We start from the raw sequence: 18,180 nt of genomic DNA on the forward strand, positions 1-18,180 counted from the left end.
CAAAAAAAAAAAAAAAAAAAAAAGATTTAGAAGGGCAATACAGAGGTATAGTCAACCAATCCAAGATCTCAGAAATAGTGAATTCTCTTCTCTTTTTTTTTTTTTTTTGCCAATCTTACCAGTTTTAAGTGTTGCTAATACAGAATTTAAAGAACGATTTTGGTAGTTACAAGGGCTATTAATTAAGTATTGTTTCTTTTCTTTTGACTCTTCTTATTCCCTTCTATGTCCTATATAATATTTTAATAATAATTAATGTGATTTCAGTAGAAAATTTTCTGTTGCAATTATGTATCAAAGACTTTCTCTTAGCTCAAATATTATTGTGTTTGCTTTTGGTACCTTGTAACCCTTTATGAAATTAATGAATGTTCTTTCTATTCTAAGAATTTAAAAGCTTATATAGCTTTCACTTTCTTTAAATGTTAGAAATAAGTCTAGAAAAGGTTGTCCTCAGTATTGCAGTTTCATTTCTTAGAGCTTATGTGTATCACAGTCATGGAAAGACTCAAATTTTGAGGAAACAAAAATATCTGTTACAAATAGTCACAGTGTTCCTTCCTTAGAACTGACCTTTTTACTATCTGCCTTAAATTGGTGTAATTTTTTTTCTAAGTGATATGTACATTTCTCTTGGAAAAAGGTGCACCTTATGTAAGCCTCAACCTTTATTGAGTAAGTGAGAACTTATTACATGAGAGATACTCTGCGAGTACTTTTTGGACATTAAACTTATTTAATTTTCACAACTTTCAGAGGTAAGATTTTTTTTTTTTTTTTTGAGTTGGAGTCTCACTCTGTCTCCCAGGCTGGAGTGCAGTGGCATACTCACAGCCACCCCAGCATCAACCTGCTGGGCTCCAGCGATCCTTCTGCTTCAGCCTTCCAAGTAGCCAGAACTATGCGTGCTACCACACTTGACTTATTTTTTATTTATTGTAGACGAGGTCTCGCCAAGTTGCTCTGGCTGATCTTGAACCTGCGGGCTCAGGCGATCCACTTGCCTCAGCCTTCCAAAGTTCTGGGACTCAGGCTGAGCCACTGAGCCTGGCCCAGAGGTAGATTTTATTGTTACGTGCCTTTAAAGATCAAGGAACTGAAGCACAGAGAAGTCATTAACCCAGGTTTGACAAAGAAGTGACTGGTAGAAGCTATTTAACTCAGAAAGAAAAGCACTTCTTATTCCATCATTTTGTTTTCATCCCTTTTTGTTTTGTTTTGAATTTTGGACACCTTTCAGGTATATTCTTGAAAATATAATTCCTACTGAGGGAACTCTGTGTGATGTTAATGATGGTGAATTTTTTTCTGTTGACAGGGAAGCCTTTTCATCATCAAATCTAAAATTCCAACATATTGCTCCATATGCTGTTGAAGAAGAAAGCCAACAAAAGTCATCTTACTACCTGATGACATGTATCAAACACTGACCACGGGTACCCATGGAACTTTATTCAGTTCATTTTATTATTTTGTAAATCACAGCCACCATTCATTATTTACTGAGTTAAGATGAGTATATACAATTGCATTGAATCATAATAAAAGTTATTCATCAACAAAATAGAACAGTTGATAATGGAAAGCTATTAAAAGAAATTATTTAATAGTACAATTTTCTGGGCCTTTTTCATATTTTTCTCACTTGTGTGAAGAACCATTACTGAGTTTGCAAGATCAGCTGTGTTTGTATTTTCTAGTGCCTTTTAATTTATAACACCCGTTTTTGCTATTACTTTGTAGACATGCACTTATTTTTATAGATATTTTGCCATTTCTTGGGTTTTATATTTACTGGGGCTATAGAAATATAAAACGGTGGTCAAATGTTTGTGAATATATTATTATTATTTGTAAATATGTATTTTATAATGGAGAATGCTTGGAAAAATTTCTTACCAGAGTATTCCAGTTTAAGAAATGTTTTCTAACCGTGTAAATTCTGTTACAAGTATGTTGTTTATTACAACTTGTTAAAACTACCTAAACTTTAGGTATTAATTGTATTTAAGTAAATGTTATTTTTACGTTTCATAGCTTGAAAATACTGATGTATACATAAAGATATTCTGAAATTAAAATTTTAAACTCATATGCATTCAGTGATTTTGTTATGCTTGCTTGTGTTCAGCAATTAAAAAAAAAGCTTGTAAAACATAATTTACAGACATAGTTCAGAATTTTGATATAGTAAAAGCTGACTATAGATCACTCTGCAAGAGAGAGGAATAAAGTAAGAGAAACAGAAAACAAGAATAAGATCTATCTTTTGGGCAAGAAGACAGGCCAAAGGGACTGGAGTAGCTGTACCACATGCAGAGCTGACTAACACTTTGGTAGGGATGTAGGTGAGAGATCACTCTTGTATATGGGAGCAGCAGTGTTATACTACAGAATTATCAGAGAATGCTCTTTTTTTTCCTCTCTATCCCCTAAATACTTGGAGGTGACCTCTTTGCTGTTCTCATTTCAGATATAGTCTCACAGCTGTACTTTGAAGAATACAAGTAATTTCTCAGGAGTCTTAATGTAGAAATGCCCATCGTCCCTCAGAGCTTTTGTCATTCCTGGGCTCTTTGCCCAGCACACTTTTTTCTCAGGTCTCTAACCCTTTTCAAATCCTCATGCTAGCTATTTCAGCTGCCTGCTAACCAGCCTTGCTTTTACTTGTCTTCCTTGCATTTAGTACCACCCAAAGATGTCTACGATCTAGAAAATGCCATGAGAAAAAAGTAATGTTTTAAATCTAGTAATCACAAAATTTGTTAGAATAAAGACCTATAACATAGACAGTAGAGTTATAAACATTTTATTTGCTTTTATTTTTTTCTTTTTGAAATACAAAATGTGCACATTGAGTTTACACAAACACGCGATGGCAAATTTCAGTGTACATGTATTGTACTACTCTTAATTTCTACACTGGTGATAGCAGGGCAGCTTTCAACATCCTATCTCTACACCAGAATAGATACCTGATTTATTGTTGCAAAGACAGTTGCTAATTTCCTCCTACTGTAGCCTCTTGGTCTTCGTGATATTTCTACAAAACAGGGAAGATGTTTAGTATGTGGCAACCTTATAGTTTTTGCTCAAGATCATTAAAAAGAATCTGAATTGTTGGAGTAATGACGAATCATACTATAATCCAGATGAGTTGTTCAGCACTTACATTCATTTTCTACTAAATCTTGGTAGTAGTTTTCAATGGAATCACTGGTGCCTTTAAAGTGAATTCTGCTTGTTGTTTGTCCCTAGTAGGCATTGGGGGCAGTCAAGGTTTCTTTGTCCCTGAATGGCTTGTAATAAAAACATGCTGTGAGGAAGTCAGGGAAAGGAACTGAATTGGCCTTTGAAGCTGTTAGGAGTCCTTGTTATTAAGCATTACTGTGGACTGGAGGACAGATCCTGAACCTTTGCATATGTCTGTAAACATACTTGTTTTGTTTCATACCTTCTCGAACTTCCACTTAATAACACAGTAGAAAACAGCCTGTAAGATTGATCAGATCCAAAATTATACATATTATATAGGCCTTAGCTATAATATGTATTATGGAAAATTAAGAAATGCTTATTAAAATAAGCTTTATTAGGCATATGCTGATATCTGGTAATAAACTAATTTGTTAAATGTTACTTTAAAATGCCAGATAAATTAATGTCTAACAGAAAGTGGCAAATCTATAGAAACTGAGACTGTGTGTGTGTGTGTGTGTGTGTGTGTGTGTATGTGTTAATCATAGTAATTTTGTTTACTTAAAGTATATAAATGGAATTACACATACAAACATGAAAATTAATATCTGGAAATTAAATGCAGATGTCAATATTTTAGAAAACCATTTAAAATCCTAAGACTGAATACATACAAATGAGTAGCAAAAAACACATTTTAAAATCACTGATATGGGAAAGCCTCAATAATCCCATGGCTAAAGAATCAGTAAAACTATATGCCAGATTCTATTACTTTTGAATATTCACAGAGTATGAAATGAGTTAGAACATCCCATGAACTCAGTGACATCATGAAAAGGATGCAAATTTATAACTGGGAAACTCAAATCTTTTGGGGATGGCTTTATATTAAAACAAAGCTTGTTTGCATAATATGCTTCAGTGTAAAGCTGAGCAATCTATGCTAAAAGTGGTAGCTCCAACTTTATGTGGTAGAATAGTTCACATTGTGTGTTGGATTGAGGATCTATTTCACAAGTTAAATCACATTTTCAAAGAGCTGCATGGAGCGCATTATGTTTTCATCCTGCAAGGGAGAAATAGAAAAATTCAGTATATCAGCAAAGGGAAAGTACACAACTTTGCCCCCTAAGTTTGCCTCATCCCACCAACTGCCTGTGCCAAAAGCTCAAACATCGGGTGTTTGCAAGTGCAAATGCCATTCTACCCATTTTCCACATAGATTATTACTACTAGAGGGCCCATTTTATGTTTCGTGCGTCTTCCAGGTATTAAACACTTTATTTAAATCTTACTTGGTTGGTGTTAATAGACGATATTTTTCAAATAATGCCAGAAAAAAAACTAGAGAGGTAACGAGATTAAGTAAAAATGAGAATTTTGACATTCCAGGTCGATCACAGAGATTTTTATACACTTTTAAAAGGAGACTGTATATGAGTTATGAGCCAACACTTTGTGAGAACATGAGAAGCAGAGAGGTGGATTAAGAAGAAACATGTTTGCAGTAATCATACCTCTCTCCCAATGTTTGCTAGCTATGACTAAATGTGTATGACTTTTTGGAGCCTTTAAAAATGAATGGTCAGCCGGTTGCAGTGACTCACACCTGTAATCCCAGCTCTTTGGGAAGCAGAGGCGAGAGGATTGCCCGAGACCAGGGGTTTGAGACCAGCCTGGGCAACTTGGTGAGACCGCACTTTATTATATACCAAAAAAAAAAAAAAAATTAACCAGGTGTGATGGTGAGCACCTGTAGTCCCAGCTACTAGGAAGGCTGAGGTAGAAGGATCACCTTAGTCCAGCAGGTTGAAGCTGTGGTGACAGTGAATGTGCCATTGCAATCCTGCCTGGGTGGCAGTGAGACTATGACTCAAAAAACAACAATAATGATGAAATCAAAAATGAATAGTCTCTCAATTCCAGAAAAAGGATTGACTGGGAGAAATCATTCCCCAGTGGCTATGTGCCCCTGAAATGAGTTTTGGGAACAGACTGGGCATTATTGGAGCACTTTGTCAAGTGTATGTCAATGGCAATTAGTAAGCTCTTCATAGTAATGGTAAATGGTGGCTGAACCAATAATGGCTTCTGCCTCTAGAAACCAAGTAACAACATCACCATTAAGCAAGTTAGTGTTACCAAGTTAACTGTAGTCAAAGGCCACATGGAAACTCAAGGTGAGGAACAAGCAGTAATCAGGAAAGATGAAAAGCAACAATTCAAAAATAAAGAGAAACCAGCAACCTTCTCTGTCCTCATGATTATTTTAGGTAGAGACCATTATTCTAAACAAATTGTTATACAAACAGAAAACTGAATACCACATATTCTCCCTTATAAGTGTGAGTTAAACACTGAATACACATGGGACATAGGGATGGGAACATCAGACACTGGGTACTCCTAAAGCGGGGAGGGTAGAGAGTGGGTTAAGTGTTGAAAAACTACCTGACGGGCACCATGTCCACCATCTGGGTGATAGACTTAGAAGCCCAAACCTATATCACGTAATATACCTATGTAACAAACCTTGTAACAAACATAAGTACCCCTTGAATCTAAAAAAAAAAAATAATAAAGTACTTAAAAAATAAATAAATTTTTAAAAATTCACACATACAAAAATTCTTGTTTGTGGTTTTACTCCTATATCAAGTCAAATAATTCTAGATGAGTCAACACTGGTTTCTCAGATGACAAGTAATTGGATTTCTCTTCTAAGAACATTTTCCACTCCATTTTTTGTGACTGTAGACCATAACCAGTTTCCAACAGAAAGCCATTTCTTTTTTTTCTTAATCGGAGTCTTACTCTGTCACCCAGGCTGGAGTGCAGTAGCATACTCACGGCCACCCCAGCATCGACCTGCTGGGCTCAGGTGTTCCTTCTGCCTCAGCCTTCCAAGCAGCTGGAACTACAGGCATCACGACTATGCCTGGCTACATTTTTGATTATTGTAGAGACGAGGTCTTGCCGAGTTGCCTGGGCTGGTCTCGAACCCACGGGCTCAGGCAATCCTCTCGCCTCAGCCTCCCAAATTGCTGGGATGACAGGCTGAGTCACCGCCACCGTGCTGGCCAACAAAAAGTAATTTCTTGTCTACATACACTAAATCAATATTTCTTCTAGAAATCAAATATAAGCTTGGCCTGTGATGCATACCTTCCCATACAGAAATTCTAATTATGGAGATACAGTAGATAACAGACAAGTTATATGCTTGTCCAGGAAAAGAGTAATTCAAATTTCCTATATAGGTTTTATCCTCAATGATGAATACTCTCTAAAGGATTTGGGGAACAAAAAACAATACTTGTGCCCTTAATGCATTTCCAAGGCTTCTCACAGGGCCTGCCTCAGAGTGGCACTCTCTAATATTGATTGATTGTATAACTGGCGCTTGTTTTCTTAGTGGTAGGCATATCTTGCTTATTGTTGAAGTGGTAAGCTTAGGTGGATGACCTTTATGGCTTGCTCGATTCATTGTGGCTAGTGGGGCAATTCTCAGTCTTGCTGTTATGAAAGCAAAGGGAATAGTTCTTTTACTTTTATTACTTACTTTTTGGCAACTTTCGATGAACTCATCTATGGTAACGACCCCATCTTTATTTTTGTCCATTTTCTGTTCAGGAAGAAAAGAACACAAAATTTCATCCAGACTTACCCTTTGGTACCCTCACACCTGAACTGAATGAGCTGAAGCTAATGAAAAGAAAGCCCAGATGTTTGTTTTATGGGAAGGAACTGTCTCACGTAGGAACCAGCAGTTTCTTGGAGATAAGAATTATATTGCCATATCCTTTTTAGGCTGCTACATTTTCAATATAATATGGTGCAAACTTAGAGTCACTCTATTCTAGGAAAAATCCTGCCTTCTAGATCTCAGGCAATTTGCTGAACCTTAGTTTTCAACTTTCAGAGTCTGGGTTTTCTTATCTGTAAAATGGGGCTAATGAGGATTTATAAACATATAGGGTTTTTACGAAAGCCAAAAACAAACTTAAAAAACCTTGTGAAACATGAGAATTTCTTAGTGTTCTAACTAGGATTTAGTGAATGTTCAGTAAGTGTAGTTATCAGTGCTCGGATAAATCTAAAACCAAATTATTAAACTAGTAGGATGGTTTGATTGTTTTGTCTCAATGAAAATTATTTTCCTTTGCATTCTTTTGAATTATCATGGTGTTTACAAACATAAGGAAATTAGCTCTTAATTTCACTCCCTCCCTTACTTCTATTTTCATTCCTACCTGGAAAAATGTTTCCACATGTTGTCTGGGAGCATCTTCTTTGAGGACAGGATATGTGCATTTACCCATCATGTCGTATATTGCTTTCATGATGTCAAGCATTTCCTGAAAAGTAATAGGCACTCATGTGAGGTTGCACACGATGTATGAAGAAGTCAGTCTAAGAGGCTTTGACAGATTTTTTTTCATACTCAACTTTAAATTGTTTTTCTTAGATTCTTCATTAGGGGACTAAGAGAAAGCCAACAAACAGCTGTCTGCCTTAAAAGCAGCAGAAACACAGTATAAGAATCAACTCTGATATTGGTTTCAAAGTGAAGTAAATTTCCATATATCTAACATGGTCAGGAAGGGAATATTCTGTTTTAATGTTTGGATTTCCATAGACTTTACACAAATTATCTGTTTTATATTGAGTTACAATATGTCTTATGGGATTGATTATCAATTTCCATTTATTGAGAATCAAACATACTTCATACCATTGAGAATGAAATAAAGTCCATTTAGAATTACTGAAACTAATTGATAATTCTCAAAGCTCTTTAGGATTTTTGTTGCTTTTTTTTCCTATTATGGTCTCAATGGAAAAGTTCACACATGAAGACTAGTTAAAATATTTTGACTCGTCTTTCTTTTTCTTTTTCTTTTTCTTTTGAGTTGGAGTCTCACTCTGTCACCCAGCCTTGACCTGCTGGGCTCCAGTGATCTTTCCACCTCAGCCTTCCAAGTAGCTGGAACTACAGGCGTGTGCTACTACGCCCAGCTAATTTTTTATTTATTGTAGAGATGAGGTCTCGCCAGGTTGCCCAGGCGGGTCTTGAACCCGCAGACTAAGGCAATCCATTCACCTCAGCCTCGGCTGAGCCACCGAGCCCGGCTTCTTTTTTTAAACAAATTTTTTTCACTGAAACAAAATCTAGTTTTTGCCTTGTCATCCTCATTTTTATGAGGGTAATATATATACATATATATTACATAATATATATTACATATATAATTACTTAGACCTTAGACATTCATATTGATTGTTCATGTTTGCTTCACATCAAAAGTCTCTGGATTAGGTTGATAATACAGATCTAATATATGATTACTTTTAAGAGTATTCAATTCTATTACAAATGATAAAGTAGCTTGTAAAGCAGTTGAAAATTTTAAAGATATTTTTGAGTACAGACAAGTAACAAGATGTTTCTTAGACATAGGCAGAGTTCATGAGATGTATTAGACATAGAAAGATGTAGAGAGGAATTGGAGGATCAAAAGATACCTAGTATTCCTGAAGCACCTGGGTAATAAATATTCATGGTATAAAAAATATACAAAAAGCACTAACTATTCAGTATACACATAAACTCCATATACATGAAGGAAGACTTAGTACTCATGAGGTCTAAATTTGGCACCTATTGATGACACCCATTCTGGCTGAATGTGTTTTCTGTTCAGGAAACACCAAAAAAACTCATGACTGCTTGTCAAGGTATAACCTGTGACCAAACACACTTGTCTCTGTGTCTCTCCAGTAGAGCAAGTTCTTGTCATTGGCCGCTAGTCCCAAGCACCTTTTGTCTGTGGGGCCTCTTGCTTAAAACTCAACTCTTGGGAAGGCTAGCGAGGCAGAGAGAAAGATAGGACATAGGAAAACTGAACACGCCCAGCATTTAGGGAGTGTGGTCTTTCACCTCCACCTGTACCTTATCCTAAGTGTGATTAGCTTGTCTCTTTCCCTTTGCTTCTCACAGTCTCCTTAATTAGTTTAATTAAGAATGTGATATGAGTATCTTAATTTGGTCTGTGAGCCTTCTCTTTCTTGGATAGTCTGCCTCGGAGTGTATGTGGAGACCCAACTATTGCATCAGGTCATCCACAATCCATATGATTGCAAAATTGCATTTCTTTGTGAATCACAATATAAGGGGATAATACAGGTTTCAGGCCAAATATTCAAACATAGTTTGGATACATTTTTCTTTCCATCTTACTCCAATCACAGTCTTTATTCCCTTTACAGTATTTATTAAGATGCCAGTAGGAAACAAGGGTGTGATCCTTATGCATTATATATTTACTTTGGAGATTCACATAAACTAATTCTGTTCACTGTAAAGTTTTTATTAGAATACATCTTTCCACCACCACCACATAAAATATTTTGGGTTTCTTGAGAAAACTATTTTCAACTTAATAATTACAATTGTATTATATATGTGTGTGTGTGTGTGTGTGTGTGTATAATATATAATATATAAATAAATAAAACAGAATTATAGGGGGTGCCAAAAAGTGTACACACATTTTAAGTATGACATTCATTCAAAAGGTGGTATTGATCAAATAAATGCTAGAGTACCATGCGACAGGTAGGACAATCAAAGAAAATGGCAGAAGCACAGTTGAATGAACATCATACTACACATTGCTATCGTAATTTAATTCAATTTTGAGAAGTAATACATAGATAACATCTCTTAAAATGTATATACATTTTTTAGCATAGGTCTTACTCTGTTGCCTAGACTGGAAAGCAGTGGCATGATCATGGCTTACCACAGGCACAAATTCTTGGACTCGGGATTTTTCTGCCTCAGCCTCCCAAGTACCTAGGACTGCTAGTGTATGCTACCATGTCTAGCTAATTTTCTTTATTTTTGATGTTTGTAGAGATAAAGTATTGCTATGTTGTTTATGTTAGTCTCAAAATCCTGGGCTCAAGCATTCCTCCCACCTTGGCCTCCAAAAGTGCTGGGATTATAGGCATGAGCCACCATTCCCAGCCATTTGTCTAATATTTTACAGTTAAAAAATAAAAATGGTCTAAATGGTAACTGTATTGGTGAAGCATTTCTTACCTCTTTAGTGATATAGCCATCTTTATTTATGTCATACAAATTAAATGCCCAGTTGAGTTTTTCTTGTACTGTCCCCCGAAGCAAAATAGAAAGACCTTTGATGAAATCCTAAAAAGAAATAAAAATGAAGGTACAATTTGACATGACATTTCTATGAAAGTAAAACACGAACTAATAATATTATCTCTAAAATTATGGAAGCAGGGGTTACAACCCTCTGAATTTTGAATTATTTCTTTAGCAAAATGATTAATGTGTTCTTAGTCATCTGATTCTCAGAGCTTTTTGCAGGCATAAACCATTCCTTAGCCTTGCATTCTCATCTTTGAACTGGAAACTGTGAGTTAGATCAGCTGCGGTACTGGAAATTGCATCAGGATGGACACCCAAACAGCAAGACACTAGAGTGTAAGTGGTATTGGTTTTCCACTGCAAGTGCACACAATTTACTGAAAATAATTGAATAACATTGCTTATTTAAAATACAAGTAACACGCATAACACACTTTCAATGAAAAATATTTGTTAACAAGAAATGCAGCTAACTAAATGTAGTCTTTAATTGCAAATTCAGTTAGAATTCACATGTGGGCAGTGGGTAAGAGCATGGAGTTAAAAGCCAGATTGGATCCAAATTTCAGCTATATCGCTAATAGCATTGTCTCCTCAGGTAATTCATCCTTTTGTCTCAATTTTTTATATCTGTAAAATGGAACTAACAATACTATCTGCCTTTTAAAGATCTGATGAGGATTAAAGAAGTTAGCCTGCATATAACAATCCCCAGCAAGCCCTAGTAAGGGCAACAGCTAGGTAAATGTTTGTTAAGTAAATAGAACCCTCAGCTTAAGTCCTGGTTAAGCTGGTTTGATTGCAGACCAGGCACACTGACTTAATCAAATACATATATATTTGCTGTTATGCAGAGGAGGGTTAACATTATGATGTGCTGAATTCACAGTCTAGTTTTAGGTAGGAATGAATGTGGAAGGGAAATCCAAAAGTGGTCTTCTGGGTAAATTTGCATTCTGTCTCTCCTTTTCCACATTCTGTCATTTTATAGCTGTTTTTCTGTTCTGATTTCTTAATTGTAGAATTTAAAAATTGTGTAAGATGTCTGGTAAAAAAAAACCTTTTTTCCCTTCCTGGACCCAGTCACCTTTTGTTTCCCCAGGAATAATTGGCATTAGCAGCTGGTATTTACTCTCAAGGAATTTTTGTGCATAGACAAGTATAAAATATACTAATGTATATATGTTCCTCTTTCCTTTACACAAATAATAGTATAACAACTGTTCTGTACTTATTTTTTTTCATTTAACCATAATTCAGGGAAATAATTCCAGTATTTTCCACCATTGCATTGTAGTATGAATGCATCACAGTTTATTTAATCAAATTTTCCTTTTATATTTCTTCTCATATTTACTTCTAGGTGTTTTCATCTTTCTGCTGCTGTTATAAATGAGATCTTTCATTTTATTACATATACTAAATTAGTTTTGTTTGCATATGGAAAACTATTAATTTTTGTATAATAATTTTATACTCTGTCAATTTACTGAGTGTTACCATAGTGTTAGTTTTTTTTTTTTAATGCAATCATAATAGCTCAAATGGAGTTACTTTTATCTCTGTTTCTGATTTTTATATGTTTACATTCTTTTTTCGAATTGTGTGATCTAATACCTCTAGAACAATGTTCTATAATAAAAATAATAACATAATAATGTCATTAATATGCTAATATTAAAGTATTAACATAATATATTGACACATATTAATATGTTTTGTTCCTGAGCTTAATAAGAATATTTTTTATAATCCTTTAGCATGATGCTGACTTTTATCATGAAAACCATTCCACTTACACAAATTGATCACCAATGAACCTTAACCTTTCTTGCAGAGATTGAGGGAAAAAGTCAAATTCATATTGCAAGGGGTCCTGAATAGTCAAATCAATTTTAAGAAAGAAACAAAATAGGACAGAACGGTGTTCATTGGGTAAGCAAGAGGTCACTGCTGGGTGATGGGGAAAGTTCCAGTGGAGCAGAAGGAGTGAAGAGTGATTTTTAATGATAAAGGAATAATCTAAAAAGAGAAAGAGTAAGAAAAGGATGGGTGCTCTGGAAAAGGATCTAGCATGCTGGGCCAACCTGTGAAGGTAATTGATACAGGAGAAAGAAGGAGAACGTGGTGTAGATACCAGTAGCTGATTTAAAGCAGGGAAGATGAGTGAATTTTTTCTGATAGCACTAGTCGATGTCAGCTGCTTGCTAGTGAAGAACCTGGCGGAAAGGTAAAAATTGGAGCTTTGAGGACAGAGGAGGAAGCTCTGCTAGTAGACAATAAGATGATTTGTGACTTTTGTACCTTAGAGGAAGGTGGACCTTCTTTGAAATATTTTCCTGCCATCTCCTGGCAAGTTGTGTATACATATACACATATATATACACACTTTCAAGTCAAGCATGAGCTTGACTTGAATATACACATCTTGCACAGCTATAAAGTTGTGTAGCTTTAAAAGCTTTGGCTTTCTTTTTTTTTTTTTTTTTTTGAGTTGGAGTCTCACTCTGTCGCCCAGACTGGAGTGCAGTGGCCGCTCCCGGCCACCTCAGCCTTGACCCGCTGGGCTCCGGCCATCCTTCTACCTCAGCCTTCCCAGTAGCTGGAATTACAGGTATGCGCTACCACGCCCAGTTGATTTTTTGATTTACTGTAGAGATGAAGTCTCGCTGCCCAGGCAGGTCTCGAACCCGCGGGCTCAGGCAATCCACTCACCTCAGCCTCCCAAAGGCGTGGGATTCCAGGCTGAGCCACCGAGCCCGGCTAAGCTTTGGCTTTTTAAGAAGGTGTAAAACAGTCATTGCAGAGCATTAGGGCCTTATGAGAAGAAGATTGCTGAACGCTTTTGAAAGGCTAGATGAGTTTAATGACTATCAATGTGAACCTCATCTGTTTCTTCAAGTCACAAAATAGAAGGTAATTGGAAAAAGAGCTGGATACAAGGTATTTGAAAACATGCTTAGAGTATTAGCTCTCAAAACTTAACATTCAGTAGGCCTAGGTGAAGCTCAAGAATTTACATGTCTAACAATTTCAGAGCGTATGTCTATACTGCTTCCAGGAATCCCATTGAATAATCTTTGGCCTAGAATAGTAGTCACTGAGTTAGTCTCACTACCAAACGAAACAGACCAGCATTAAAAAAAATTAAAATTAAAAAAAAAAAGATATGGACTTGAACAGCCCTCTCTCTTTACCTTGCAGGATAATATAAGTAAACAGTTATTTCAAGATAGGAATTACTATTTTGTGCAAAAATAAAAAAAGTTCAATGTGGCCTATAACATTTTTGCTCCATGATTTTCTGAGTGGTAGTTGGAATCTCTTAAGCAAGAAGTGGCAAGCCTAAAGCAACAACTCTCAGAGAGTACTTGGCACAACTATCTTACTTTTATCCATGAAGGTTGGTTATACCTGTTTCCTTACAAGCAAATATGACAGGAGGTGGGGGGGGGAGGGAAGTCTGAACAGAATTCTGGTTTCCATTCTCTTATTATCAACGCAAAATGAGAAAAAAGGCATAGAGATTTGTCTTCATAATAACGTGGACTAACTCAATTGCAAACTTTTTTCATCTTCCAAACTTTCACTGAGTGCCTCAGTGCTGGTCACTATGTCAGGGACTTTAGTCCTCCTGATCCCCTACCTGCCAATAAAAGACCACTATGGCTTAGAATGATATGCTTGCAGGTAGTTGTGTTATGTGTAATGAGATGATCGATGTTATTATTAATTGACTTTGTAAGAAAAAATCCCCCAATAACTGCTGTAGTTAATATCTAATAAATATTAAGCACATATTTGATGTCAGGCACTGAGTCAAGCTCTTTACTGACATTGCAGCCTTATGTTGTCCTAAGAAGTAGCTTTGGTTGCTGATGTTTTGCAGATATGAACACTAAATCCTACAGGGTTAAATACACAGCTCAAGGTCTCAGAGTCACTGGGTGGCAAAATAGAGATTAGATGGAGTCATATCTAGAGCCAGTGCTCCTCTTATCTTATTCATTTTGGCCTTCAGGTTTAAGCAAATTAAGTGGAAACCTTCCATTTCGCCCTTATCACAGAATTGGGAGTCTCCCTATTGTACCTCCAGTATGCTATTGCTACTTAAAATATGTTCATTCCCTAACAATCTCTGTTTTCAGAAACTTTACAGGTAGCTAATCAATTTAGAAAAATAACTGCAATAGCCTACTTTTAAATTTGATTTTGATTCAACCTTTATTACTTTAGCCATTAGTTTGCCTTTTAAAGGAAAGGCATTTTACCAACAAGAATATCTTATATAACCATTACAGCTAATTTTGTAAATTATAATCAATGTTCATCACAATTACTGATATTTTACATAAATATTATAAAAGCAATGTTATTCATGGTTCCATATCATTAACACCAGGTTAAATTTACATGTAAAATTGGATATAATGTGCCGTAGGAAATTGGTGGTATATTTCTGATACATAAGTAATTTCAAATAATGAAATCACTAATAGTTTTTGCCTGACTCATCCTCTGAAAACTAGATATAAAAGTTTTCATAGCCGGGCTCGGTGGCTCAGCCTGTAATCCCGCGCCTTTGGGAGGCTGAGGTGAATGGATTGCCTGAGCCCGCGGGTTCGAGACCCGCCTGGGCAGCGAGACCTCACCTCTAATAAATCAAAAATTAGCCAGGCATGGTAGCGCATGCTTGTAATTCCAGCTACTCGGAAGGCTGAGGCGGAAGGATGCCGGAGCCCGGCAGGTAGAGGCTGCGGTGGCCGGCAGCGGCCACTGCACTGCAGTCTGGGCGACAGAGTGAGACTCCAACTCAAAAAAAAAAAAAGTTTTCATTAGGTGAATTAAAACCTTGACTTCTATATTATAGCTAAATTAAGGCTGTGCTGGAATTAATTTTGTTAGTAAAGTGCAGCAAGCAAAAAGACAATATTATCAAAGTGTGAGCTAAGATAGGATCATGGGTGTTCTAAGCTGTCACCAGCAACAGAAATGCTGCAGGAGACTGGTACCACCTGCTTCCATACCCAGGATAAACCTGCCTGTCCCGTATTGGCTTTGTTTACACCTTCCCCTCAATCTCTGTCAGTTTCGATTTTTTTCTCTTCAGTGGTTAAGATATGTGAGATGAACATTTGAGGTTCCTGGCCCAGACTCTTTGCATTAGTGGCACTTAGTCTGCATGAGTACAGAGTATACTATATATGTGAGGAGGCCTTTAGTAGTGCCTGGTCATCTTGCTCCTGGGGCCACTGCCTGAGTGACCAGTCAGAAGTCTGCACCTTTCTTTTTTCATCCTGACTCCACAAAGCCCTTGTATCTAGATAGCTGCTCAAGCGCATATCAATGTTTATTTTCTTAAACATGAGGGATTTGTGGAAATACAATTCTACAAATTTCATTTTAGTATCTTTTGAATTTGTTTCCCACCTCTTCTCCAATACTTTTACTGCAGTTCAGGCTTTCATCCACTCTGGCTAATTGTCGTCTGTGTTTCCAGGAAAATAGCACTGATAAATCAATGTCCCTGCTGAAGACTCTCACAGACTCCTCATCTCCATCAAGGTGGTCCAACCTCCTTAGCATCCTGCCAAAGACTTGTCAGGATCTGGCCTCTGCCTCCTTCCCTACAAAAATCTTGGCTCAGACTTTTATTGTCTTCTCAATGATTTGCATATGCCTTGTCTTGGTTCCCAGAGCCTGATGTACCCTGCCTGGCATCTGCCTCTCTCCCTGCTACCTCCTATCCTATCCCATTCCAAGCCTCATTCTCTTGAGCAGCTCCTGCTTGTCCTTCAGACCTGGATCATACTTTCGTTGGGCAGGCTTCTCTGCTACACCCCTGTCACACCAGTATCCTTTCCTTGCCTGTCCTATTCCAGCCTCTGCTTTCCTTTGTCATGGCCCTTGCTGAAATTTCTGACCATGTGTAAGACACATCCTTCCACACTCCCCAAAGATGTGTCTCCCAAATTACCCCATTTCCATTTATATACATATTTGTATATATGTAGAGTGTCTATATACTAACTGTATATACTTCATTTCCATATAAGTGGATGTACATATATAGTGTGTGTATATATATCTTAATTAAAGACAGAAACTGAAATTACAAAGCAATAATATGTATAATTCTACTCCCCAGAGACAAAGCATAGCCATTCAGAATATAAGCAATAGATGAGTTATATATATTTTTATAGTTTTTCCAACAAAAATGAAGGACACAAGTACTCACAACTGATCAGAGTTACTATTTCGTTTTCTCTCTTAACATTTAGAATTGAATATATCGTCATTTGTGATCTGTTATATCCCATATGAGTCATATGAATTACATCTATCTATATCTTTATCTATATCAGTGATGTGAATATCCATGACATTTCATTTTACTACAAGCTAATATAAAGTATTTCATGAACAAAATTGCATGCTTCCTGTATAGATCACTTAAAGTTCATAATTTAAGAAGATAATTTTTTTGTAAAATTGTCAGGCTGGTGACTATAGTATTTTTCTATATATTTAATTTCTTGCCTGCCTGCCTCACTTTACTGGGCCTTGTGCCATGGGGCCTGCACAGTGGCTGGCCCAGGGTAGGTGCCAGTGAATGTTTAAGTCATTTGCCTTAATATTCACATACAGTCAAGGAAATGGACTTTCCTTGTACAAACAGATATAAAACACTAGAAAATAAACTAAGTGTGGGTTGTCATTTGTACTTCTTTTGAAAGATAAGGGCAGCTTCTCAGCAATTCCATGAGTAAAGGGAAACATTCTTGGGCTTTGTTCCCCTGTCCAAAAATGATGAAATCGCCAAACTCAAGTTTTCCCACTAAGAAGACTAAAATCTCTTTCAGCATGTCCAAAGTCAAATGATATGAAAATAATCTAGGGCTTACCTCGAAACTCACAGCTCCATTGTGGTCCGTATCAAATGCATTGAACAGAAAATGTGCATATGTTGTTGAGTCTGAAATGGTGAAAAGGAAACATCGTTAAATCCGCATTTCCAGATCCTGCATAAGACTTGGATAGCAGATCCCAGCCTCTTTTCATTCAGGAAGATTAACTCCATCTCCTTTGGCCTGTGCTTTCTTCCCAGCTGCTCACCATCTTTCTATAGAGGATCGGAATTTGGGAATCAAAGGAATGAGTTATCACAGAGGCCATGGTGACAAACATTCTCTGTGAGTTTCTGGTGGGACATGAGAGTCTTGAGTAATGATACCAACACTGGGATAAGAAATGGTCTCAAAAGTGTGTGAGTATTTAGCGAGTCTCCTCTGGAACTTGCTTGGTATTTGGTAGAGATAATCCCCAGAAATAAAAAAGAAAAAATACTACCAGTGAGACAATGAGTTGCTATTATTAGTGGTTCTGTCATTTTTAGTACTTTCATCATTATTACAACCCACATAAGGATACTGGGACTCAGAGAGGTTGAGACATGTGCCCAAAGTCACATATTCAATAAGCAGTTGATCTGGGACAAGAACTCAGTCAGAAACTCTGAGACCCAGGATAGGTACAGACAGGAAAGTTAGCTGATGGACTGAGGTCAGTGGTGACTTGGGAACTTTCCGTGGCCAAGTTGGAAGGGCATTGGGTGGTTTTAAAGGTTCCCAGTGGCATGCAGTAGGGAGCCCCTACTCTGTGTACCACGTGAGATTCATCACTTTGGGAATTGGTGGACGGGTGTGGATCTGCCCTCAATTGCTTCAGGCTGATATCTTCTGAAATCCAACATTTCCTCTTAGTCTGCTTCTAGTAGTTTTATTCCCCCCCCCCTC

At 36.9% G+C, this 18,180-nt stretch overlaps 2 protein-coding genes across 5 annotated transcripts in view; one reads left to right on the top strand and one right to left on the bottom strand.

Moving 5' to 3' along the window:
* PACRGL (parkin coregulated like) overlaps positions 1-2,092 on the top strand; it is a 20,384-nt gene extending 18,292 nt beyond the window's left edge. For all 4 annotated transcript variants that reach the window (XM_021710557.1, XM_008054354.2, XM_021710558.1 and 1 more), the window contains exon 9: positions 1,319-2,092. In XM_021710557.1, the coding sequence (XP_021566232.1) occupies positions 1,319-1,375 (57 nt within the window). In that variant the 3' untranslated portion in view covers positions 1,376-2,092. The remainder of the gene's footprint in view (positions 1-1,318) is intronic.
* A 701-nt stretch (positions 2,093-2,793) lies between these two features.
* Positions 2,794-18,180, bottom strand: part of KCNIP4 (potassium voltage-gated channel interacting protein 4) — a 133,024-nt gene continuing 117,637 nt past the window's right edge. The window contains exons 4-8 of the mRNA XM_008054353.2: positions 17,290-17,360; positions 10,310-10,417; positions 7,455-7,559; positions 6,764-6,826; positions 2,794-4,267 (exon numbers count right to left, since the gene is read on the bottom strand). Of these exons, the coding sequence (XP_008052544.1) occupies positions 4,220-4,267; positions 6,764-6,826; positions 7,455-7,559; positions 10,310-10,417; positions 17,290-17,360 (395 nt within the window). The 3' untranslated portion in view covers positions 2,794-4,219. The remainder of the gene's footprint in view (positions 4,268-6,763; positions 6,827-7,454; positions 7,560-10,309; positions 10,418-17,289; positions 17,361-18,180) is intronic.

This window comes from Carlito syrichta, unplaced genomic scaffold (assembly GCF_000164805.1).
Source record: "Carlito syrichta isolate Samal-C Ts95f unplaced genomic scaffold, Tarsius_syrichta-2.0.1 Scaffold289796, whole genome shotgun sequence".
Classification (NCBI taxonomy): Eukaryota; Metazoa; Chordata; class Mammalia; order Primates; family Tarsiidae; genus Carlito; species Carlito syrichta.